We start from the raw sequence: 27167 nt of genomic DNA, 5'->3' as shown, positions 1-27167 counted from the left end.
ATAGTTCACTAAAATAAATCAGTATTGAAATATTTCGTTTAAACAAACAGACTGAAACAATCATTAAAACCGAATTAACAACCTTCTTCCAATCCAAATCCAAAATTGTGACTAAATTGTATTAAAACCAGTTGGTGAGGGGCCTTTTTGTTAAATGGGTTTTGGTTCCTTTGGCAATTCATCTGTGCAATATGAGCCCAATAGCAAATCATATATATGTTGCAAATGAGATTTAGTGTGCAGCTTTCCCAGGCCTTGAATGTAAAAGGCTAGGATTGGAAAATTCTGGTGCCACTACTTTATGCACAATTTTGTGCACAACTCACCCATGTGGCAAGTTGTAATTGGTGGAAGGGTGATGGTGTTACCCCTCCACCAATCACAACTCGCCACGTGGGCGAGTTGTGCACAAAGTAGTGGCACCAGAACCACTCCCTAGGATTAGGTTTTTGGGACCAAATTCCATGGAAATTGCACTAATTAACAAATTATTTGGGCTAAGCTAATCTCATCTTCTTTTGGAAAACGTAAAAGCTTCCTATCTTTCAAACTCCATGCAAAGTCAGGATGGATGTCTCAGTTCAATTTTCATTTAAACCAATAACAATAACGTCTTGGAGCACTCACATCAATACTTGTATAATAGAAAAAGTATCACATTTTACCAATTAAGCCCAAAATTCATCTACATTAATCTATGCAAAATTGTGAAAAAATATACATTGTTGTTACTGTAATTACGTAAATTTATATTGGCATTATTCATTTTGTATTTTTTTTTTTAAGTATCCCGAAAATGAAGGAAGGGTATCTAGTGGATAAAGAAAGAGAGTAAATTGTGGTTGTTATGTGTGAAGAAATAAAAAAAATTTAAAAAAAAAATTGATATTTTGATGAAATCTAGTGGAGAAAAGATAATTTGATATGGGATGTTAAAAATGAGTATTTAAGATAGAAAAAGTAGGTTCTTATGCTAAAATAGATATGAATTTTTGCATGAATTGATATGAATGCTCTTACCATCGAAAATAGTTCATGAACCAGATGTAGGTCTAAATAGTCCTCAGAATTCCAAATTTCCAATAGGACTTGGTTTTATATATAGCTTCCAAAATCCAAACTTCGACACACTCATAAACATCACGTAAATGATTTTGCAATTGTGCCATATGTTTTGTGTCACGTATAATAAATGGCACTGTCTATTTTGCTAGACCTCATTGGGTATTGTTATTTCACAGAACAAAAATGACCCTATAAGCTTAATAACAAATGTCAGTTTATAACCTTGAACACAATACAAAGCCAAATATTGTTCAGCAGTATCTGCTTTGGCTAAATGCTGTTTTTCATAACTAAAGTTCTTTTAACAAAATTTATCGCTTACACCACAGCAACCAATATACAATTAAACAAAGGATCCAGACACAACATTCTCAAGAAAAGTATTTTGTCCATCAAAACATGCAAAGCAATTCAGGTGGGACCTGCTATGTTTCGTTCCACACAATAATGGTCTCTCTTCGTTTTGGTTTTGCTCTTTTGACTAAAGGTAACATTTAAAATTGTGGTGCCAAGTGCACAAAAGGAAAGAATACATAGGCGGTATACGAAGTATCATTTTAAACAGATGAAATGAATATGAAAGAATAAAACTAACAAGAGATCAAGCCCCAAAGAACTAAACCTACGGCCATCAAAACCCCCAATCTCTGAAAAGACTTCCATACAACTCTGACCGAATCCGTTGAGCAATAAAGCACTCAATATCACTGCTTCAGATCTTAGCTACCAACCATGCAATGTCTTCTGCAATATCCTTCATTGGATCCAATAAATGTGATAAAGAGAAGGAAGGCTACCGTCTTGACCAGTTGATGATGAACCACACAAGCTCTTGATGTCCATCTTGCACATACATTTACGGGGAACAACCCCATATCTTTGTCCAATTGCCATAAATATGAAACCACTTCACTAGAAACAAAGTCTCACTTGGTGGGCTACGTCCATAAAGAACAAAATGACCAACAACAAGTAGCTAGAGCTTCCCCTCTGCACCACATCTTCTGCCTCTTAACATTAACCAAAGAAAACTTCACCTACAGGGCTTCACATTCTTTATTTCTGTAATTTTTCAGTAAAGTGATGGTCTCTATGTACTTCATACATTTCTAACTTCACAATAACTAAGGGGAAAAAATAAACAAGATGGCAGATCTTGGACAACAATTTATATTTGAACTATATCATCTTTTTTATTTGAACACAACTTCCAACTCTTTGATCCCCATCTTCTCACTTCTAGGAAAATTCTCTCAAAATTTCTTGATTCCTATCTATACATATGCATAATCTTTGCTACTAGGGATGGGATGGTGACTTACTTTTTTGTATCATGGTCCTTATGTGTTTAGCGAACTCCACCGTTGCTCCCAAACTGAATATCCATGGACAGAACAAGACACAGGTGTGAAGGATCCAGTGGGCAATCACGAGTCTGATCTGGAAGCTGTGAAGGACGAAAGAAGACCTGCAGCTTGGGCAGGTAATATATCTCCAAATGTTGACATGGCAGCTGCTGATCTATCCTTGAATATACCTACTTGTCCATCTGTTAGAATGGATCCCAATTTGAATGTGCTCTCTCCAAATCTGCTTCCAACCTGGCCATTACAAGGAAAGCATTTTAACATTGAAACATTGAAACCATATTTACATAGAAGACAAGGCCATTAATTATATTATATATCTTCATTCAAGAATAACAATCTACAGAATTACTTGCAAGATTTCCATCTCAATCACTTGTTACAGAAGAGAAGTAAATCAACTAATGTATTGTTATTGCATGGAATAATCCAATGCCAATATCTAATAGCTATGAGATTCTGTATGCAAGCTCATTGCAGGGAAAAAAAGTGACAATTATTTACATCTGTAGTTAGCATAGTGAACTTCTAGTTAGAGCATCTGACCAAAAAACTTAGGAAATGGGATGAAGAGATCCAATAAGTAGATAATCCCAACTCATAACAACTGATATGGGACTCTCTAACACCTACTCTTATGCTCGGGCCCAACAGAAACAAAAAGATAAATAAAAGGGCCCAATCAGCTAAACAAATGCAATAACGGACACAAATTAGTCTAACATGTAAATTCGAAAATATACAGAAACCAAGCTCTACTCCCATATTATAGCATCCAACCCATGAGTTCAAATTCCTAGGTAAAGAGGCCACACTAGCATATAAACTCAAATTATGGCCCACACCAACCTATTTGTAACTTGGAACTCTATAACATGTACACAATGTTTTTAAACTATTTAGCTTTTAAGTGAACTAATTCAATCCTAAAAAGACTATACCACCAACACATGATCAACAAAGGCATTCTTCCATAAATACCACCAAATACATGCACAACTTTGCTATCTCAAAATTACCATATGAAAGTCAAATCACCAATTTTATGGCAGTTTCTCCTCCTCTTTTTTTTTTGAAAAGATGGCAGTCTCTCCTTGAAACTGCCCAAGATCTCTTTTGTGCCAAGTACACCATGTTCAGGGAGAAACATTTAAAATCAAACTACTTCAGTTCCTATCATGAGTGCCATTGGTTTCATTGTGATAGTTTACATATTTCCTAACATGTTGAATTTCATGAAATAGCATATGAAATCTTAAAAGGCAATGTTTTATATGTGAAAATGCAACCATAAGGCACACACAAAAAGATAAACAGCAGCCTTACCTGCATGAAAGATTTTAGTAATGGTGCCGCTACACCAAAACTGGAGTTATCATCCAAATCCATCTTTCGGGAAAGATCACCATTTGTATAAGCTTTCCAGGATGTTCTTGAAGAGATATCATCTGAAGGTGCTGTTATAGATGTCTTAGTTGTGCCTCTTGAAGATAACGCTGGAGCACTGGATAACCAAGATGGATTTGAAAGTCAGAAAGCTTTTTTAGAGTATTTATAGCCCATGCAATGATTGTATTGAATTGGGAGTGATTAGTTGAAGAGAAAGAGTGAGAGATGACAACAATGCTAAAATAGACGAGATTAATTTATCATTCAGTACAAATTAGTTTGTTTAGAACCTCGGTTCAGGTTTGGTATTTGGTACTAGTTGATAAAATAAGATAACATACAAATATTTATTTGAATATCTACCCACACACCCATGCACTCTATCTAATTATGGACAAGAAAAACTAAAAGGGTAGAACACTAACCTGATTGGAAGATATTTAAAGCGAGGAACTGTAGAACATCTCATAATATTGGACTCTGAATTAGTAGGCAGCTTCTGAACAGTATCCGTGTACATTCGATTAAGTTGCACATAGAATCCAAAGAGGACAGCATGCCGTAGGTATGATTGCCTCTCATTTTCCCAGAGATATGGCTCATACCTTTGAAAAGACAGAAACACTATCAAATCAAATGAAACCTTAATAGTCAAATAAAATGATATACAGAAATAAATATAAAAGTAATTTCTGATTGACAGGAACACCATCAGGACAAAAACCTCTAGGAATCTAGGTGTTGGATGGCACATTTTTAGAGAGATCTACTTTTAGGTGGTTCTGCCAAAGAATTTTTTTGCTGTGCACTTAATATAAGTACTCTGTTTTATCCTAAACAAGACTCATAGCAATCTCCTTTTATTGTATCCACAAACAAAACAAATTACTCATCATATTGTTTATCATTTCTACAACTTCAAGTTTGCAATGCAACAGATAGATTTTTTATTTTTTTATTTTAAAAAATGTATAAAATTTTGAAACATCATGCTTCATTCAAACCTTGCAGAAATAAAACAAAACTCAACAAACCTCATAGAATTAACCATTAAAAAGTTCCATTATCAACAAAAAGCAAGAAAGTGTGATGCATTGCAGCCAAAGTGATCAACATATGAATTAATTAACCCATTTTGGTATCGTAATCTTAATATCTTGTTCAGTACATTGGCTACCAGTATAGACAATTCAACAGCGTTTCATCTTCACTTTGCATCAAAATGTGGTTCTCCCCACATTTTCTAGCATTCCAAACTTTTTTCACAATCATATGCCATTTATGTCTAGGATTCGATTTTTTCCACTTTGGTACTATGGTCACACATTGAAGTTGACAATATCAACCATGACCATTTAGCCAAAAGATCTTCTTTACAGCTTCCAGTTCCAGGTGAATATTGATAATCCTTTGAGAGTAAACATGTGCAACAAAGAAACAAGTAAAACATACTGTGTCTCCAATCCTAACTTTAGAGATGACATCTTTACGAAATTTCAACATTTAATATGAGTAAAAAAAGATTAAAATTCAAACTCTGTATACAAGAAAAGGAACTTACGTAAGCCAATCTATGGGATCCAATCTTTGTGAAAGACGGTTTACCAACCCATCAACACGCTCTCTAATGACAGACTTCTTCTGGCCTTGTTCTTGCTTCCGTCTAAAAGGATACTTTGGCTTTTGGCTGTCAGAGAATTCCTCAGTCATATTGGAATCAGCCCCAGAAAGAACATCAGCAGCAAATCTCAAGTCTAATAGAATTTGCAAAATTCCTTTTTCTGACAGTTGAGATCCACCAGCCTCTCTAGTAGAAAGAGCATCCCCATAAATATCAATTACCTACATGGAAACATTGCATTCAATATGCACAAACAAAAGTAATTAGGGGATGCTCTTATACCACCAAAGAATTGAAACTGACTTAGCAACATAATGGACCAACACTAGAGAAAAAGAGAAAAAAAAAAATTAACATTTTATAGAAGGAATCACTGGTAAACACCTAGTCTGCTGAGAGAGAGAGAGAGGGGGGGGAAGATTCTTATGTAGTTCAGAAAGGTTCTTGAATAACTTCAGCTTAAAGTAATTTAAAACACTTTCTAGAGTGAAAATATCAATTATTTGTGTATAAGATCATTAGCATGCTTAGAAATTCAGATGATGTGATGAGTTTGATCTATGAAGAAAGGAAAACTTGTTCCAGAGAAGATATCAAGAAGAAATCAAATAAGAGGAAAACACTTTGATCCATAAAGAGCAATACATTGGCAAAGGTAACAGCAGCTTATTACAGCCACCTCTTTTTCACTTTTTACTTGTGGACAGTACCCATGTCCAGTGAATTGCAGGAAAAGTAGATCCCCTATGCACGTCCATCAAAGGGAAAGCCAAATAACATGATATATCCTTCATGCCTTTTCTCATCTGATAAGACCAAACAAAACAATGACAGAAGGGTTCCTATGTCAATCAAGTGACCTGTACAAAACCAGCTGCTGGTTTGTCAAGCTAGAAACCAAATGAGCAAGAGACTAGTCAAGAAGGGACACAACATTCTCCAGAGCTTATTAATCCATAATGAACAGGCAAAACTAGAACCTTATAAGGGATGAACAGAAGAAGATCCAAGGAAGTTGACTCATCAAAAGGAACAAGTGACAAGGAAATGGAGGGAGAAAGTTGTCAACAAAGACCTAATTATTCAGCTTCCAGAAAATAAAGGAGTCCAAGGTACTTTACAAAAAAAAATCACAAGATGATGAAGAAGCAAATGACCTCATTATTCAAATCTGAACAATCAACATTAGAATATAAAAATAACTACAAATAAGGGTGTAATGAACCAGAGTACACTTCAACAATTGTAAAGCACAAACATTTGGAGACAAAAAATAATACATATATATTGCCATAACAGTTAGGAAGATCAATCAAAATCCTCAAGCAAGTCGCATACCTTTTCCAATAATCTTAATGCAAATTTTTGCAGAATCATTTTGTCAAGGACATGACCTCCAATTCGATGAACTTCCTCACATGCTCGGAATAAAAATGAGATAATATAAAGAGAAGGCAAAGAAGGCAGCGATATTTTCATCTCCGATTGGCCCTCATCAGACTGTTCTTGCTTGATTACCGTCTCTTCCCAGCCCTACCAAAATGTTCAAAAGATGGTTTAGCTTGGTTTAGTAATTAACAATGCATATCACAAACAACATAGCATTCAAACCATATTGTCAGTTTTTGGCTAAGACAAGCTTTCGGTGTTTAGTTGAGCTTCACGTCTATCCAAAGTCATTTCATATCTCTTACTCAGAAACTAAATGAACTATTTTAATTGCCTCCTTCTACTTAACTAGTGATAATTTCAATTGAGTACTTCAAAATTTATTAGCAGGTTGATCCAAAGTTTAATCCACTTTATTTCCCATCACAAAAGTCAAAATACAAAGTAAAAGAATTATCATAATTGCTTCCTTGAATAATTACTGATTCCTAATTAGTTTGCCAGAACAAAATGAAGGATAGCTTCCACCTCGTTTTATATTTAACTAATGATGATCCCAGAAAATAAATTGGATTTGTTTACTCCTCATCATTCTTCAAAATTACAAGGGTTTAGCAGGCCAAACAATTAAAATCAGACCAAAACAAGAAACTAAAATGAGTCATTTAGTTCTGACATAAGCCAAACCCAGGAGTAATCTTAACATGGACTAATAAACCTTTTCCACAACTAATTAGGTTTTCTCACTATTAGAAATCAAACTTTCAAGGGTGACATTCATATCCAGACTAGCAGCCCATCTTACCTAATTAAACTTATGAAACCCTAAATATGACAAAAGCATATGGGAAAAAAAGATTAAGAAGACAGTGTATCAAGCAAAATGCCACATACCCTCAAGGGAGTTGTTGATGATAACGCATCATCTTGTCCAAGATCCCGAGAAAGAAAAACTGAAAGTTCATCTGATAACCACAATATCCACAAGTTGTGAGCTCGAATGCAAAGATCTCGTGTAGTTCTACTAAATTCTTCAAGTTTTGGGCTTGCAGTTTCAATGGCTCCACGCAATGCAGCAGCGGCCGATGAAGTTTGTCTTTTAGAGCCAATGGGCAATTGTCTTCCAGGACTATCAGGCACAGGAGAATCAGCAGCCACCCGGGATTGTCTCAACAAGAATGGTAACTTATCAAAAATTACAGATACAGATTCATTTACCCAAAACCTTGGTGAACCAAGTATCACCGGAATGTGTTTTGAGTGGTTTCGGAATGCAAACAGGAGTCTCCCAATGAAAAGAGATCTCTCAACAGTTATAGCAGGTGGAACAGGCTGACCTTCCTTGTTGGCATTTTCCATGGCTGCATATAAATTATCAATCTCACGCTTCAATTGTGTCAATATAGTCGACATACTTTCATAACACTTATTTTGTACATATGGCGCCAGATCCTTTAACCTTAGTGCTGCCTTTGGAGATTCTAAGAAACTCAATACGTCCTGAAGAACACTCTGACAGCGGCTGTCTACTGCATCTCTAATCTGACTAACTTCAGCGCCAAAATAGGCATTCAGACAACTCTGGAAATCATTCTCTTCCACTGGTGCTTTAAATCCAGAATGCACACCCGCCTTCTTAACAGTTGAGTCAATAAACCAAACCCCACCACCCGTAGAAGGTCTGTTCAAGTACCCCTGGAAATCAATCTGCCCATGCCCACCAGAAATCTCCCCAATAGCATGAATCGTATCTGCCACATTCACAACCCTGGTCAGATCCTCAAACCCAGTGTCAACAATCACTTTCATCCTCCCCACAAAAGCATCCTCGAAAATCTCATCCCAGAGATCCGAATCGTCCTCCAACACAAGCTCCCTTATCCTACTCCAAGGCAACTCAATCTCCGAACCGAAAACATTCCTCAACCAATCCAAACTCCCTTCCAACACCTTCTTACTCTCAACAGTCTCCCTTATCGACTTCTCAGCCAAAGCAAGCTCTTCCCCACTACAAATCGCATCAATCAAATACCTCCCATTAATCTTTTTCACAAGCATTTGCCCACATTCCTTCAACCACACAGAACAAGTCCTAGCAACATAGCCCTTATCAAGAATTACCATCAAAGACTCCAATTTCTCCCTAAACTTGTTCCAAAGCCTCACCTCCTCATCTGGATTCGGAATCCCACCGAATAACTGAGCCGCCGGGGGCGAACTCAACACGACTTTATAGAACAAAGGCAAATCAGTCAAAACATGTAGAAACAACTCACCAACTTGACCAATACTAATCTGAATTATACTCAAAACCTCACAAAACACAGAAACCACAGCATCACAACTAGCACTACCACCATTATCATCGAAAACACCTAACAATTTCTGCAAAATCCACGACTTTCTTGTTTCGAGGAACAGAGAAAGAACCTGATTAGGATGAATCTCGTCGATGACGGCGACGCCAGCCAACGCATCGGCGTAGGCCGAAATCGGAAGCTCTCGCTCCAACAACCGCTCGCGGCTCCGCTGCGAGATCTGAACCTTGAAGCTCTCGACGATCTGCCATTGATGGTGAAGCAGAGGAAAATTCGACAAAACCGAGAGATCATCGGAGGAGGAGGAGGAGGAGCTCGAGGTCGAGGTTAGAGTGTGGTACACGTGCTTCGCGCGGACGTATCGCGCGGCGGACTCGACGAACATGGACTCGTCGAGGCATCCCCAAATGTTCTCCGGCGAGTCAACAAGGTACTTGACCCGACACGCGATGCCGTAGATTCGGGTCCGGGCCGGGTTAGGGTGGATGATGAGCTTGGGGGTTTCGGAGGAGGAGGAGGAGAAAGAGAGGGAGCGGATGGTGCTGGAGATTGAGGAGACGTTGGCGGAGATCGACTGGGAGGACTTCTGCATCAGGACGATTGAGTCGGCCGAGTCGATGAGATCGCGGTAGCGAGTCCCGACGAGTTGGCGGAGCTCCTCCTGTTTCTGCTGGATCTGGGAGCGGGTCGCGGATTCGACATTTCGGATCTCGGGTATGGTTTTGGTCCGGAATAGTGACTCGGCGTCGGCTGAGGCTGAAGAAGGTGGCATTGTAAAATTTGTTTCACTCTCTCAGAATCAGTAGTAAGTGAAAGAAAAGAGGTTTGAGGATTTTATTTTTATATAAAATCAAATCTGAAGTGTGATTATTGTCATTTCTTCTTCCGTGTGTTTTAGAGGATGTTGTTTTTCTTTCTTTGTTTTGCGGGAAAATGGAGAGACCTGAGAGAAAATGAAGTCTGGTCTAGACTCTAGAATCTAGATTTAGTTATGAAGCAACTACGCCGTTTTTACTGTTGTGTTGCACAAATCTTCTTTTTTTGAAGATATTTGGTATCTAATCTCCCTATATTCTATAATCCTAGCAAATATATCTGTTTTAATTATATATATAATATATAATCTGTATTATTATTGCATGAGTATTAAATAACAAAAATATAAAAAAAAATTGATATAAAACTTCATAAATTCAATTCAATTGGATTCATAATATTCCATTCTCTTTGAGGGAGAGAGAGATCAAATCTGAAAGAAAATTTAGAAATTCTAAAAATATGTAGCAGTGAAAAATAATAAATTTAAAACCGCATCCTTTTGTGTTACAACTTTATCATAGTCCACCGCATATAATGGTTGTAAAAAAAAAGATGTTGTAAAGAGTGTTGTCCTAGGATTGCTCATGAAAATTAGTAAAAGTCAATGACGAATGTAATTGGAATTTGAGCCTAGTGTTTAAAAAAAAAAAAAAAACCAAACACATGGATGAGAAGTGAGAAGGAAGGAGATTAGGCGAATGAAATTAAATAAGATGTCAATAGTTTTGTAGTTAGGGCGGTCCAAACTCTAACTAGCCTAATAAATCCGCTCAACCAAAAGTGGCTCAATCTAAAACACACTTGACCTAAACACCCATGGCAGTTTAGGGCAATTCTATCACCAAAAAACTTGATTCAAACGGGTTACATAATATGATACTCAATTAGTTAATAGCGAATTGAGCACAAACCCAACCCAGGCCAATTCGTGAATAGCCTTACTTGTAATTCAACTAGCATCTTATGGTGTTTCTAATAAATATATCCAGGTTCGAATCCTACACTCTCAACAATCGAATTATCACTTAAAAAAAAAAAAAAAAAAATCACTACATTACTCTTCCTTGAGATTTGGGGAAATGACACTCCATTCAAAACTTGAAGGGAAAAAACACTTTCCACCCCCTCCCTCTTGACATTCAATTGATCGAATTTTGTTAAATTAGTTTAAAAAATGTTGTTTACTAACCTACCCTTAAGCAAAGGGCAAGTTTCCAAAATTATTTTCTTATTTTTTTTCTTAAGAGAGTTTTAACCTATAGCGTCTACCCCTGATGATAGTCTTTTAACATCAAAGTAAAACACTAATCGGTTTTTGGTGTAGGTGGGAATTGAACCCCAGATCTCTTATTCAACCATTAGAGATCTTACCAATTAAACTAACTGGAACTCACCCAAAATTATCTTATTTCATAATCAAAATTCATTAATTTAAAATATTAAGTGTGAATTTTGTTTATTTTCTTTTTATTTTTTCAACGGGTTATGGAGTGATTTGTTATTGCAAGTGTTCTGGTACTTGATAAATTTTGAGTTTTTTTTCTAAATTTATTAGTTTTTTTTTTACTAACTATGATTAAACTCTTGTAAAGAGATTCTGATAAAAATTCAAAATATTTCATTACTAATATAAACAAAATGGTGGGAGTGTTAGGATATGTTTGGTAACTATTTTTTCCCCTTATTTTTTGTTTCCAAAAACAATTTTATATTTTTGAAACTAAAAAATTTGTTTGGCAATTCAAAATAGACAGAAAACAAAAACTGTTCTCAAAACTCAATTTGTGAAGAAAATTGAAAACATGCAAAAAACTATTTTCAGTTTTTAATTTTCAAAATTCAATGAAAATATGCATTTAATTTAATGAATCTGTCTCATTTAATGAGTTAACATTAGAGTTCAAATTCTAATAACAACATATTTTAGTATTTTATATTTTTTTTTTCAAAAATTATTTTTTTAATTTCAACTAACCAAACATGTTTTTGATTTCAAAAATACAAGAAAAATGTGTTTTCTTTATATTCTCAAAAACAAGTTTTTGAAAATAGAAAACAAAAATTGTTACCAATCATAACCTTAATTTTTTTCAAACCTAAAAAAATGGTGTTTTTTTCATTTAAGTTTGGGGTGGAGTGTTATTCCCTCGAACCTTAAGGGATGGGAGTGTAATTACCCAAAAAAAAGGAAAATATAACCTACTTTGTTAGAGTATTCACATTCGGTCTTCTATATGCCATATGTTGGTATATTTTAGCATCAAGGTACAAAAACAACCCATTACCCAATCTTGCAAAATCTTGCAATTGCAAAAAAAAAAAATTACAATTGTGCTACAATGCCATCCTAAATGTATGATGGCACTGTAGCACAATTGTAAACCAAAAAAAAAAAAATATATATATATATATATATTATTGCTTTTGACCTTTTGTTCTCTCTCTCTCTCTCTCTCTCTCTCTCTCTCTCTCTCTCTCTCTCTCTCGCGTTTAGGGCTTGCACCAGAGCTAAGTTAAATTTGGAGTGGTCATGGCATGGCGATCGGCGTGATCACGACATGGTCACGGCGTGGCGGAGGTCGGAGGTGAAGGTTGGATTTTGGATCAGCGAAGATTAGAGATCGTGGTGGTGTGGGTTTGGATCGGTGGGTTGTGGGTTAGGTGGTGGGTTTGGAATTGTGGGTCAAGTGATGGGTTTGGATCGGTAGATCAGTGTATCGTGGGTCAGGTGGTGCCGTGGTGGCATGTGTTTAGATCGGTGGGTTGTGTGGGTCGTGGGTCAGGTGGTGGATTTGGAGTTGTGGGTCAGGTGGGGTTGTGGTGTGTAGATTTGTGGGTTTCTCTTGGTTATTTGATGGTGGTTCTTCTGGGTTTGGGTGTTGTGCATGGCTTCGTTGGAGGCTCCAATGGTGATTTTTTTTTAAATGGGACATGTAGGGTTTTGGTTTAGTTTGAATTGATGGTTTGATGGTTTTTTTTTTTAATTTTATTTTAATGTGGTTTTGGTTTTGGTTTGATGGTTCAATGGGTGGTGCTGGGATATGTAGGGGAGGCAATGTGTTGGTGGGTAGCATGGTGGTAGGACTGAGCAAGGACTCGGCCCACCCAAAAACCCAACTCGACAGGTTTTATGCGGGTCTGAGAATATTCGGGTCAGGTTTCGGGTCTTATTTTTGGGTTCAGGTCAATGTCGGGTCATATAAATATACTACTTCAACCCAATTTAAAAAAAAAAAAAAAAAAAAAAAAAAAAAAAAAAAAAAACCCTACTCTGTTGTTGTTCTCTCTTCATCTCCCTCAGCTCTTCGCCTCCCTCAACACCTCAGTTATCTCTGTGTAAGTCATCCTTCTCATTTTGTGTTTGGTTTTAGATTTTGGATGGTGTTGTTGTGTTTGTGTGTGTGTGTGTGTGATATGTTCACTTGCACTTTGTTACATGGGTTTCCTTTTGATTTTTTGTATGCTGAATGTATTTTTGATTTTTGGTTTTAGATTCTATTACATGAGCAATATTCAATAATGGGTTTATGTACTTATGGATGAGTTCAATCTGAGTGCCTTCAAGTTTCAATTTTTTTTCATATATTCTATCTAGGTTTATGGCTAAAGCCTTCCAAGTTTCAAGTTTCTTTTTTTTTTTTCTTTTTTCTTTTTTTCTTTTTTTTTTTGGGTTTACTCTCTCTTCACTCATTATACACAGTATTGGATTTGGACCCTTTAATTTTGCCGACTATCCACACTTATTCATTTCAAGAAATGGTCATCTAGGTTTTCATTCCTCTTTTGAATATTGTCTCCCTCTTTAGCTTTATGGCCACCTCACTTGTCCTTTTGTTTCACTTTTCTTTTTCTGCATGAAAATGTGAACTTTTTCCTATCTGGGTTAGCATTAGTGTTGTAAAAATTTCCATTTTTCATGCGGGTTCACTTGTCAGTTACTATTTGGCAAATAATCTTTCATTTGAGAGTTTTGAAGACAGTAGAGGACTAGAGGTGCTCAAATATTATTGGCCTCCTATTTTAAGTTTGTGGAAAATTGACAAATTGACTTCCACTACTTGTCTTAGTATTATCCCTGAGAGAAGAGGTTAGAGAGCAATAGAGCAAAAAGTTTCTTTTTGGTAGGAAGGAAGAACTTGTAGGTCCTCTGATAGTCTTACTTACTCTTACATTTTACATTAAGATTAAGTTTTTATTTGTTTTGCCAATTTTATTAGGCTTTATTGATTAAATGGAATTTTTATAATTCACCTGTCGTTGTAGTTTGCTTTTGTTTTGTTAGTTTAGTGTGTTATAATCATGTTTCTTTTGCTGTATTTATAAGCTATTGGTTGCTATATGTGAAGTTTTCAAAAGTATACTCTAATAGATTTCGATTCCTAAATTATAAATTATAAAGTATCCAATCATACAAAGATCTTATTACGATATGTAATTATTATTTGTTCCTTTTAATTTATAGTTAATCATATTTGTTGTGTTGTGCTGTGGGTTTGAATTTGATTTGAAATTGTTGATTTACAAAGGGTGGAGGATCTGAAACAGAGGTGACTTGGGAGGACCAGTAGAACATTAACAAGTTTGGAAGATTAAACAACCACTTTCACGAGCTTGAGGTTGAAATCAAAGTTGCCAAGGTATTATTATGATATGGGTTTTACTCCATTTTCTTATTTATTTATGATTTTAGCATACAAGGTTGTTAAAATAGGTTTGGATTAAACTTGATGTGCTTTCATTTTGTGTTTTTTTTATATGGTTTGGACTGCCTTTATTTATACTTTTTTGGGAATAGAACATTGTCACTTTCTATTTGGAAATGTTAGTCACTAACTTTGTTGCATAATTTGAGGTGGGTTTCGAGAAATATTTAAAACCCAACTCTAAATTTTGGTTTAATCTTGATGGGTACTAGTTTTACTTTTTATTGTGATCTAGGATTTTAGTTATTGAGATTTTTGTGTCATTTTAGCTAGGTTTTGGAAATTAAGATAAGTCCATATTTAATTTTCCCTTGAATTTAGTAGGGCAATGGTTTTGGATTGATTGTGTTTGAAACTTAAAATTTTGTTATTTTAAAGTTGTTGCTTTGATTTGATATCAGACTGTGAAAGTTAAGAGGATTTGAGATCAGATTGTGAAAGTTGGAGGAATTTCAACTTTAATTTTTCCTTGGATGATGGTATGTCTACTTAGAAGAATGGCAGGAAGTGTATTAAGTTTCTTGAATTGCAACATGTGACCTAAAATTTTACCACCATACATAAACTTAAAAAAAAAAAAAAAAAAAACCATGCTTCTGTCTAATATTATGCAACATAAATTCTACAATTAATTTATTTTTAGCAAAGGACCTCTTTCTAGTCGAGATTTATATAAAAATATGGCTTGTGGCTTGTCAGATTAATGCCACATCTAATCTTGGGGATTTATCTAGATATTGTTGAATAGTTGTTAGAATGTTAAAAACTTTAGTTTTTGGGAACTCTCTTTATTGGAAAATCTTCTTGCTCTGAAGCCTCAATTCATTGATTTGATAGCCATTCCCTCTTAGAACCTCATCCCCATCATGGGGAATACTTATTAACTTGCAATTGGTAGGTGTTTAAAACACAACAGGTCTATTATAGAAGGAATTACACACCAACTATGGCATGGATACCAAATTGGACCTATTAATGCTAGGTGATTTTATTGGACTTGATTGATTGTGATTGATGTTAATTGATGCTATTAGAGGGATTCGATTTAGTTTTTATTTCCATATCTTATGTTGTCTCATTTTGAGTTTATTTTCTTTTTATGTTGGATGAAATTTGGAGAGCATATTAAAAGTCCTTTGGACTGACTATTGTAGATAGTTGATCATGGATTAATGAAATTTGAGTTGGGAATTTTCTTCCGGTGATTGGTACTGATTCCAAGAAAGTCAATATATTAATTAATGGATTTTTGTCATTCTCCCATGGTTGGTACTTGGTACTAATTCCAAGCAACCCTAGTTGCTAATTCTTAGGTTTATTCCTTCTTTTCTATTCTATTTTTTTTTCCAATTTTGCAAACAGTAAGTGTTGATTCATAGGCTTTATCCATTTTTTTACAATCACAAGTCTCATTTTTGAGTTCATTGTCTTGTATCAGTTTTGGTGTCAAAGCAAACCTAGATCCAATCAACAAAAACCAGTCCCTAAACGACAAAGCCAAAACCTCCTCAAATTGTCACCCTTCAAAATTGGCTTAAATCTTTAGTGCAAATTTCGCTTCAACAAGCCATGGATGATGTTGAGCTATTTGAAGATTATGGAAAATGTAATGTTCTTAAAATTTATTAACTTGTGCTTTAACTAAAATTTAATATATCTTGTGTATTTAATATATCTTGTTAGTGCATTAAATGGAATTTAATATACATTGTTGTTCTAAAATGTTTTGAAGCTTTTTTGGAAGCAAAGTTAGCTTCACCTTCAACAGCATCACCTTTACCATCAAGTACTGTTACAAATCTTGACTGATCTGCCTACATACATTGGTGACTTTTGCTTCTGCATTTATTACTTGAGCTGCTGTTCCAATAGGCTGCCTCTCTCTGTACCTATTAGCTCTCATCTGGGGTTTTCTCCAAATGTTCTATGTTCAACAAAAAATTCATGGTGATTAAATTTGTAATTATAAGACTGAAGCCTGTTGAAAGTTGGTTTCAAAGTCTGCAATAATTGAATTGGTCTTAAGAATGTTTGGTTGATGATGGCATTAAAATCTAGACCACTATTAATTTCCACCGTATGTATTTTTCCATTGGATATGGTGGTTGTAACTGTGATTATATTGTGAATTATAATTTTGATTTCCCTGTGGTGACATATATTGATTCTGCCCTCTCTATGCTTTACTGATTCTGATTTATTTTATTATTGTTTTTATAATGCCTTAGGATTCAAATGTTGGGGTTAAGGTTCTATTGCTAACAACTTAATAAGGATTCCAATATTATTGGTTACATGCTCCTTTAATACCCATTTCATTTCTGTAGGAACAGAAATGACAGAATAGATTGGAATAACAAAGCCAACAGTCTTTTTTGAGTATGAACTCTTTGAAGGAGACCCTGACCACCTAAAAACTATCAAAGCTACACCAACTCAGACTGATCCATGGATTGATCTTTCCCATTTTGTCATTTGGCCTCGTTTTTGTTATCTAAAAATTTCTTCTTTGTTTGTGTTTGTGGGTTGGCCCTTTTTGTGTTATTTGGTTTAAGGCTCTCTTTTTTTTTTTGTTGAAGTATCTAAATTTTAGCTGGTTGAATTGTTATTTGGATTATAATTTGTTTTGTTGATTGGTATTATTTTGGTTGGTTCTATTTAGAGTTTGTGTTTTCTGGGTGATTAGATTGAAATTTGATGCAAGTAAATTGCATTGACATGCATTGCATACACTGATGCGTATGAATAATAGGCTTACTGGGGAATTGGAGTCCTAGCAATGCATGAATTGAATTCCTGCTTGATATTGAATAATGTTAATACTTGTTGGATCGTTCTACTTAGTTCATCAAAGGTTTTGGTAGCAAACATCTAAATGCTTATGATTTTGTTCATACTTAAAAGGTAACAGGGTGCCATTTGTTAGCGAGGCACAACTTTGATATGGAGGATATGAACAGCTAGCAATATATATTAAAAAAAAAAAAGTGTCCAACTCGAGACATAGAAAATCGACCCGATTACAGACCTGATTTTTCGGTTCGAGTCAAGTTTAAGGCATCCTGACCCAATTTCTATCGGGTCGGGTTTCGGGTCACAATAAACCCGACTCGACCCAACCCAATATCAGTCCTACATGGTGGTGGCTGATGTGAGCTATTGTGGTTGTTGTGTGTGTTTTTTCTGGGTTCTTTTGGTTTGTGGCCGGTGTGGTGGCGTGGTTGTTTGGGTTTCTATTTATTTTATTTTATTTTTTTCTATTGTGGCCGGTGCCTAGAGGTAAAGAGAGAGAGAGAGAGAGAAATAGTAAAAAATGAGATTTTGGTATTAGGTGTGTTGTAAAATGGTATTGTATAAAATATAAATAATAAAATAACTTTTGATATGGTAAAATGAGATTTTTTTAGAAACAGGATGTAAATGCCTATTGGCTTCAATTTTTTGGAAATATTGCATTTCAGCCTAATAGAGCCCAGTCCAAGTTTAATTGGGCTCCATACCCAATAGTCCAATACAGTACATGCTGAAATCACTACATAGGTCTCGGATCTAAAACCTGGACTACAACAAACCCTGTCCGATTGAACAGTAGCTTGTCAATAAAACTTGTAGGAACGTGCATAAGCATAGAAAGTAGAAATATTTTAATTTATTCGCTAAAATGTGTTCTTAATATATTATACATTGATATGGTATTAATATTTTTTATTTATTTTATTTTTTTAATATTAAAATAATTTAAAATTACAAAATATATCATATCATTTTAATCTCATCACATTCTTAAATAATATAATATTGTATCCTTATATTAAAATTACATTAATCTAATATTAAAATAGCGTGATATTACATCGTGATCTAATATCACGGCGAAATTCACCCTCTAAGAATATTAATTTAGAAACTACTTTTAAAAATATTTTATAAAAAAATAATAAAGCAATTAATTTTATTCCAGTAAAAGGATTCAAAACTTTCCTACCTGGGTCCGTTTGGATACAGCTGAAAACTGAAAACTGAAACTGAAAACTGAAAAACACTGTAGCAAAATAATTTTTAAATGTGTGAATAGTATCGTGGGACCCATTTTTAATGAAAAAGTTGTTAAAAAGTGTATTTTGTGGGACCTATGAACAGTACATAAAAGCACTGTTCACACCAGAAAAGTCAAAAAGCTACTGCTTGACCAAAAAAAAAAAAAAAAAAAAAATTTGTGAAACGTAAACGTGCGTCTGGGAAGCGCAAAACGCGCTTCCCAAACGCACTCTATGTTTATTAACCGTTAACGTAGCCCTGTTGGCCTTTCAAAAATTTTTTTTTTGTTGACTTGTTGACTTTTTATTTTTGCCTTTTTTCGGTGAGGAAGACATGCTCAGCATATTCTTAACATTCCATCTCACTATTTAGTTCTTCTCTGTCTCTCTCTGAGATCTCAATGATTTCTCTTCAATCTTTGCAGCTTCGAGACCCTTATTACTATTGTCAGGTATGATTTGTTTTCTAATGCACTTCCTTATTTTACTCTATGTAGTTTCTATATTTTCTGGGTTTCTCCAACTGTATTGTCTGTGCCTAGAATGCTTCAGAAGATCAAACAAAAGTGCTGTCTTTGTGTTTGTCGCTGAATTTGCGTAAACAAGGACTGTTGGTCTTTTGTGTTTGATATTTACATTAATAAGTGTGGAAATCATTGTACATATAAGTCAAGGTGTCAAACTTTAATATTGTTGCAGCAACAATCTGTGATGAATTTGATCATAGTCTATACTTCATCTTCTTTTTTCATTAGCAAGAACGTGTAACAAAATGATGGGTGTTTGTTAATTTTTTGAGCCCATTTGAGTTTTCAAAGGTTATTTATTTATTTATTTATTGATTTGTTGATAGTAATTTGTAAGAGCAACAATGGGTGGGAATTCTTTTTGAAGCAAAAGCCCATTATAAAGAATAAAATGTTAATCATGTTATTTCACTATTTCAGCTTCCTGCAGGACTAATTCTTGGTTTAGTGAGCTTCTCTTTATCTGGTGCATTTGTGGGATTTTGGGTTTGTGTAAAGGCTCATATCAGATTTTGATTGCTTTGTACTGTTGTTTTATTATTATTGTTATTATTGGAAACTAAAGGTAAAAGGATGTCTTTTGAGTTTCATTTAAGACCCATCTTGTGTTATCAACTTTGGCTATTTTACTGTTTGTTGGAGGTACAGGAGAAAGTTTCTAATATCAATTTCTTTGTCTCATCATGGCTCTGCAACAATTGAACAAAACAAACCAGGATAGGGGATATGTGTGGTCTTTTTAGTAGACTAGCAGATTAGCAGATATGTATCTTTCTTGTAGGCTATTTAGTACAATGGGATCAAGTATAATTTTCAGTAATTATGTGGTAAAAGGAACTCTTGAACAATTTTGAATATTTTGGCAGTCCCTTTTGGCTTAGAAGCAGAATATACATTTTATTGAAGTTTGTGTGTGGAAGACAAGTGTTGGAAGTTCACTTCATCTTCATGTGTAGTGTGTACAATTTTGATGCTCCAGTTTCAGTTTTCGTGTAACACTTTATTCGCAAGCTCTAATTTAAACAAATCTCTGTAATTGTACTTAATAATGGTTAATTACATAGTTGTGCATCTTCTTTAAGAAGTTATGTCTTCTCAAACATATGTTCTTTTGAGTACCAATTGAAAGTGAAAGGTATAAATTTCTTGGTTCAGTGCTCCCTTTCTATTGCAAAAACTTACTAGCATTTTATTTTTATTAAGTAAGAAATCAGGCTAGACCTTAACATATGGTCTTACTTAATCATTTCTAATCTAAATTATTGATTCTTTATCAGGCTGAGGGCAAAATAAAAATACGAAATGGTTAAATCATACACGCATGAGTACATTTACAAGCACCCATGGGAGCGGGTAACTTCTGCATCTTGGCGCAAGTTTACTGACAATGAGAACAGGCATCTCTTAAACCATATCCTTGAAGTTGACACACTGAGCTGCAAGCTTGACCCGCTATCTCAGAGGCTTTTTATCACTCGTGCAGTCACTACCCATTTTCCTGGACCATGGTTCATACGCAAAATTGTTGGTCAGGACATCTGCCACTGTATTGAATCAACAATCGTTGATGCACAGTCACGGTCAATGCAGCTCACTTCTCGAAATTTCAGTCATCAGAAGTTCGTAGAAGTGGAGGAGAAGATCCGATATGAACCCCACCCTGATAATCCAAATGAGTGGACACTTTGCCGGCAGGAGACCAGTATTAACATAAAGCCATTATCAGTACTGGCATCAATGGCAGAAAAGGTGGAGGAAAGATATGCTGAGAAGGTATTGAAGTACGGTGCTACAGGTAGAGATGTTATGGAGAGGATCTGTAAGTATCTTGAAGCTGAATCTAGAGGAATTGCTTTCCAATCCTAGCTTGCACATGCTGAAGCTGAAAACCTGTCTTTCCTTGTTTCAGAGCAAAATCCTTGTTAAGAAGTGCATAGGGATTTTATGTAAAGTTAAGACCTTCAAAGCTGAATAATTTCAGGATTTATGTTGACTCAAATCTCCATAATCTTTTAGCTAGTTCAATCCTGGCAAGCTTCTGTACTTGATTGCTTAACTAATTTCATTTTGACAATGCCGTCACCTTTATTTTTATTTCAACTAATACAAAGTTAACTGTTCTACTGAGGCAGAAGCACCTTCATGGATAGCTATGTTGCTGTATAGCAGTTTGTTGTACCAGGGCACTACAATTCAGCTATTGTTAGTACTTAGTATGCCTAGTTGGTGTCTTCTCATAAGCCATAAATATCTGTTTTGGATTGGAAAGATAAGGGTCAAAAATCAATTGCAAAAAAGGGTTTTGGGATTTTTCTTTTTTAGCTAGAAGCATGGAAGCATTGCAAAAGACTTAAATTTCCAATGAAATAACCTTTTTTATTTAAATTTTCTAAGAGCAGTAGAGATAGCTTGGATTAACACTCAAAGGGGCTTTCCCCCTTTAATGGAGATAGAGAGATTTGTTTTTGCCTTTAGGGCCCTGGACAGCCCTACTATCTTGTGAGTTATTTCTTCTTATTACCTAAGTATTTTGTAACTTATGGTATTATTAAAACTCAACAAGAATTTTGCATTTGCATTTGAATTTTCATCATAATTGGGTGCTAATTCACATTTTTACTTAAATAGAGACAATGATTGGGTGTTGCAGCTTGACTTAAAATATTATACTAAAGATTTGAATGCAAAATTTTAGGGGAAGGATGAATGGTAGATATCTGGAGGTTGTAGCATTCAATTGTTAAAAGCTTGGCTAAGCAAGACTATGAATTTCTGCTGTATGTGTGATACATTATAACTATGGGACGGTTGTCTGCTGTAGTGCTAGGTGAATTAAGATGCAACCAGCTATAGAAATCTTCAGGGAAACAATTATTCCAATTCCTTAATCTCTTTTGGATTTACTTAGATTAGGGCACTGCTGCCCATCAGGTTGCCCGCTGTTGTGATGTTCTTATAACCATTTAGCTCTCAGCATTTCAAGTGATTGGTCGCAAGTTCTTCCTCATGATTTGACTGCAGATCATAAACTTTTCAAGTGTGTTACTTTGAGAATTAATCAATGCACTATGCTTCGGACCCAAGCATCAAGTTACCCCATAGTGTGCCCTGCAGGGAAAGCCACTTTATTCATCTGATATTTTTGTTCCTGCTTAACAAGGGGGGTGATAGCTATTACTAGCATTGACAGAAATGAGTAATAATGGAGTTCTTGTATCAGCAAATCTGATATTTTTGTTCCTGCTTAACAAGGGGGGTGATAGCTGTTAGTATTGACAGAAACGAGTAATAATGTAGTTCTTGTATCAGCAATGTCTTCGTTGTGCTGTACCGTGTCTGTAGAAGTACTGCTATCATGGTATTAACACCCCCACCCCCCACCTCCTCCTCCCCCCGGGTTTGTTGAGGGAGGCAGGGGGCCTGGGAAAATGTAAAACATATATACATTCAAGTATGAATTTTCTGCCAAGATTTTTTAGCAAAAAGGTCCTTCATAATGAAGTTACTAAATTTTATGATGGGACCAACCTATGTTAACCCGTAAAAAGGTCATTCATAATGAATTTTATGATGGTGACCAACCTATAGTAACCTTGCATCTTTTTCCAAGTTTAAGATTAGTTGTGTACAAAGTATAGGAGATTAAGCATAGACACGTGTAGAGTTGGCCAACAAGATTTTATTTATTTATTTCTTTAAATCATGCCATGAAATAATTTCTATTGGCAACAGGTGATGATCCAGGTCATTATATTATTATTTTTTATTAAAAAAAAAAAAAGATAGTTAGGGGTGGAAGGATTTAAGAGGTGCCAATTAAGCACAAGATTGTTGACATTATGTTGGTTTAGTTTATTTGTATAAACTATTGTAATAATTTAGAAGTATCTTGTTTATATATAGCCATATAGGTGCCATCTATTTCATCCAAAATATCTCCATGTCGAATTTATATTTTTCTCTTTTTTGCTTTTTTAGAAAGAGATTCTCTCCATTTGTCTAAGAAATCGACGTGACCACAATAAGGACCATCCAATTCCTTAATGAATGGAGAGGATCCTAATCCTTTTTTCCTCTCCTTTTCGCACTTTATTATAAGCTTTGCAAGGAATATGGTTTGCTAAGTGCTACAGATAATAATGGTCCTAGGCTACGGAGGCATGACAAAACTTGAAACCTTGCTTTATAGGGGCTGTTTTATATACCACTATAAACTAGTAAATTACGAAAATGAGTTAGAAAGTGCCAATCTTGAGGCCATATATGAACATTATATTTTTGACAGCTAAATGGGTTTAAATAACTTTAGGGGAAGGTCTCTAGAAATTAATCACACAACTGATGCAATTATAATACACACTTAAAGGGCGCCCAGTGAAATTTCTTACTAGGATAATGACATGAAAACCATAACGATAATTTACAACGATGCCTTAGGGATGTTTAGGGATGTCGTCCAAATCATCTGAGATTGCACAAACCATTCTGACATGTACTACTACAGAGATGCCATAAGAAACAAAAGAGGCAAATTACAAAGCTAACCACGACAATGTCCACCAAACCAGCATAGATTAAGACTTTAGACACTGGACCAACATATAAATTCTCGCCAATCACTAGAAATAGAGTTCTTCAAAGAGCAGAGATGTCCTAATGCCATGCCTCCCAGCACATATAACAATATAAAAGGACACCGATAAGATATGCAGCAAACCTGGAATCATTGCATGGATTGAAAATCAGAATCAATTTCAGCACATGGAACTCCACCCGTTCCAAATTTAGATTTTATCAAGTTTCTCTGCCTTGACAACAGGGTTGGCCTTAGCTATAGCATCACGTGCAGCAGTGCGATAATCAAAGGGGCATTCATGTTTGTCCGAGTAGCGATGTACTGCACAGAAAAGGTTACCGCAGCGACAATTGAACCCCGTTAAACCAACCCGCTTGTTGCAGCTGTTGCAACGTTTTGGACCCTCCTTTGGCTTTACCTCACCATTCTCCCCCAAGCTTGAACCAAAGGATAGCGGCGGCACAGAGATAGTCTTAGGCTCCACTGTGTTGACTTGCACGTTCACAGTGGCAGCAACAGATTCATTTGCATTGCTGCTTGACGATCCATTCACAATACTCCCAATGGATGATGCAGCAAGCTTAGCCTGCTCCTCCTTTAACACCATATCCTTGTGGCACTTGGAACACATGTTCATAGTGGCAGCACTTCCAAAGAAGCCACAGTTGTTAATGCACAAAATAGGACCTTCAGGTGGTGCCTGGCATCCTGTCTCATCGTGGTCCATCTTTTCAACTCCTGCAACAAAAGACACTCAAGAATCTAACAACGACAATAGATTAACAAGGGAAAGACATAATTTGAATGCATCCTAAATATGCACAAACATCCAAAATGAGCACAAAAGGAAAGCATTTAAGATCTAATTCCATCCCAGGATAACACAACAATAATAATAATAAAAAATTGACAAATAAAGAAGCGTTATCAAAATTACCACAGATATCAAGTTGGTCGCAGATAGAGATAGATTTTATCTAATTTAAAGGAACTATTGAGACAATTCAGATATTCCTATAGGTCATTAGAGATAGTGAAGGGGTCAAAATGGTGGACACAGAGAGGAAAGCATACAAAGAGTCAGGGTGCAGTGAGAAAAGGATTCATATTCGTCACAGACACATCACAAAAGTGAGCATAAGAGGGTGTCACCAGCCTAATACAAACCTAATTTATGGGGGTTTAAGATCATTAAATGTTGAGTTAAGAGTACCAAATGGGCTGCTCAGTCTTTGAAATTGCCATAAATAGTCATGTAAGCAGTCAGTCAAGAGAATTAACCATCTGGTTATGAGATCAGTCAGACTTTTCTTCCAAGTACAAAACCAGAAATAAAGACTGCATAACCAAGAAAGACTAAAAAGAATTCAAGACTATGAAATGGGCTAACTTGTGTGCCTTGAAGATGATGATTGAACTCATTGAAGAACTATTTTTCGTAAAGACCATAATTTGGTAATTCTAGACCATCTCTTTCTGTCCCTCTCTCACATAAGTTACATGCCCACCCAATAGGTCTTGACTCTATAACCAACGACCTCTACCCTCCACCTAGCACTTGCAAGGGGAGGAAGTATCAATTGAGTTAGAGCCCACTGGCACCATATACTCTTTAAAAAAAACCACTTAAGACACTGATCTATGATGGATCTAACAAGGGTCAAAATAGAATCACATTTATTTTAATAAGTTTTATCGCCAGGGGGAGCAGGAAGGAAGATATGAACAAGTGATCCTTCCCCATGAGGCATGGTCCCCAACCAATTGTGCTATCCCCTGGGGTAAAAGAAAAGTGATAACATATTTATCTGTTATAATAAAAATAGCATTGTACATTAATTTGCCAATATGCCAACAAAAGAATGGCAGGTTATCTAATAGTAATACAATGATTGAAATGTAAACAAGACCCAGCATAACCCAAAACATATTTAAATGCTGACCAGAAATGCAACACAGAAACTTTTACCCACAACACTCAAACAAGCAATACCATATACTCAATTAGCTATATAAATACACACATTTAAATGTTGACTAGAAATGAAACATGGAAACTTTTACCCACAATACTCAAACAAGCAATACCACCATATACTCAATAAGCCATATACACATGCGCACACACGTATTTAAATGTTTACCAGAAACACAACATTGAAACTTCCACCAACAATACTCAAATAGGCAATATTACCACATATAAACTATATGAACAATACAAAACCAGAACCCAAGAGCTTTCGGAACCGAACTGACTCACTTTATCTGGATAAACATTTATGAGCCAATTAAGAACCATTTCATAATATCACTAAATTTAATAAATAAAAATAAAAATTGTAAGAAATGTTCCAAAAGCCATAGATTTGAATTGTTTCTTGACCCTTCTCTTCTGTACGCAAACAATAACACAAAGACCCTCAAATTCTCTCTCCAAACAGGACCTAGATTTCCCATTCAAATACGACAAAAAAATTCAAATTTCAACCATTCACATTCATTTCCATCAAAGGTCCTAACTTTCCCTATTTTCCACTAACCCCTTCTAATTAATCACCAAAATTAACCAAACCCCTAACCTCAATATTCAATCAACCACACATAATCACATACATACAATTTTTTTTAAAGTAAATAAAAACCCTAACCTGTTCGAATCCTCTCAGAAATTAAACCTTGAAAAACCGATCTCCAAGCTCACTTTCGCATCGAATTCAAATCCCTAAAACAAAAAAACCACAAATCAACGATTCAATCAATACCCAAAACAACAGATCCAATCGAATCGAAAGAGATTCAAAAACCAAAAAAAGAAAACCCTAACCCTAGAATTTGCCAATTTGGGATCGCCGAAGAAGGGAGAGAAATGCGATTTCCTCTCTTTTCTTTTGCTCTCTCTCTCTGTTTTTGTTTTTAATTTTTGATTTTTGTTTTGTATTTAAAACCAAATGCAAAAGGAAAAGAAAGAGACTTTCTTTCTTCCTTTCTTTTCTTTTCTTTTCTTTTCTCTGCCAACGAACGCCCTTTTTACTGATTAGGGGATGACGTGGCAAGTTCCTATTGGCTGAGCGTGTTGCCCACTCTGACATTCCCAGTTTGTCCCTCTTTTGGAAGTGTTAATAACGGTTTTGCCAGGTTTTTTTTTGGGCCACTTTGGGGAATGTTAAGGTTACCTTGAGTGAGGATTTTTTGGGGGTGACAGGCCAATGGAATTTGAGTTAAATGATTACGTCATTAGAGGATTAGGTTTGGCGTGGTTGTCGGTTAATCACTGTGTTAATATGCTCATTTTGTTTCCTGTAATTTGTAGTCTTCTATGTTAAGTTTTTCACCAAACAAATGAAAATGATTGA

The 27167-nt window shown here is 35.4% G+C and overlaps 3 protein-coding genes and 1 long non-coding RNA gene across 5 annotated transcripts; 2 read left to right on the top strand and 2 right to left on the bottom strand.

Moving 5' to 3' along the window:
* Nucleotides 1-1403: 1403 nt before the first annotated feature.
* On the bottom strand, nt 1404-10167 carry LOC126717860 (conserved oligomeric Golgi complex subunit 1). Its single transcript, XM_050419794.1, has 6 exons — nt 7726-10167; nt 6781-6975; nt 5383-5663; nt 4247-4426; nt 3759-3936; nt 1404-2666 (listed from the first exon to the last, which is right to left on the bottom strand). The coding sequence occupies exons 1-6, from the start codon at nt 9919-9921 to the stop codon at nt 2493-2495; spliced, it is 3204 nt and encodes a 1067-aa protein (XP_050275751.1). The 5' UTR covers nt 9922-10167; the 3' UTR covers nt 1404-2492.
* Nucleotides 10168-16407: 6240 nt separating this feature from the next.
* On the top strand, nt 16408-17332 carry LOC126713588 (uncharacterized). Its single transcript, XR_007651382.1, has 2 exons — nt 16408-16497; nt 16999-17332. It is a non-coding gene; the product is annotated as an uncharacterized LOC126713588 (long non-coding RNA).
* Nucleotides 17333-18992: 1660 nt separating this feature from the next.
* Nucleotides 18993-21329, top strand: LOC126717839 (uncharacterized). Its single transcript, XM_050419767.1, has 2 exons — nt 18993-19160; nt 20513-21329. Exon 2 carries the CDS (start codon nt 20538-20540, stop codon nt 21099-21101), a length of 564 nt encoding a protein of 187 aa, XP_050275724.1. The 5' UTR covers nt 18993-19160; nt 20513-20537; the 3' UTR covers nt 21102-21329.
* Nucleotides 21330-23588: 2259 nt separating this feature from the next.
* LOC126717847 (zinc finger A20 and AN1 domain-containing stress-associated protein 8) lies at nt 23589-26820 on the bottom strand. Of its 2 annotated transcripts, none has more exons than XM_050419786.1 (3): nt 26639-26820; nt 26463-26536; nt 23589-24573 (listed from the first exon to the last, which is right to left on the bottom strand). In XM_050419786.1, the coding sequence occupies exon 3, from the start codon at nt 24536-24538 to the stop codon at nt 24020-24022; it is 519 nt and encodes a 172-aa protein (XP_050275743.1). In that variant the 5' UTR covers nt 24539-24573; nt 26463-26536; nt 26639-26820; the 3' UTR covers nt 23589-24019. The 2 variants fall into 2 exon arrangements, with proteins under 2 accessions (XP_050275743.1, XP_050275734.1); XM_050419777.1 differs by having other exon boundaries at nt 23589-24549; nt 26639-26819.
* Nucleotides 26821-27167: the final 347 nt, after the last annotated feature.

This window comes from Quercus robur, chromosome 1 (genome assembly GCF_932294415.1).
Source record: "Quercus robur chromosome 1, dhQueRobu3.1, whole genome shotgun sequence".
NCBI classification, from domain to species: domain Eukaryota; kingdom Viridiplantae; phylum Streptophyta; class Magnoliopsida; order Fagales; family Fagaceae; genus Quercus; species Quercus robur.
Note: the sequence above shows the minus strand (reverse complement) of the source record. Positions and strands in the feature narration are given on the sequence as shown.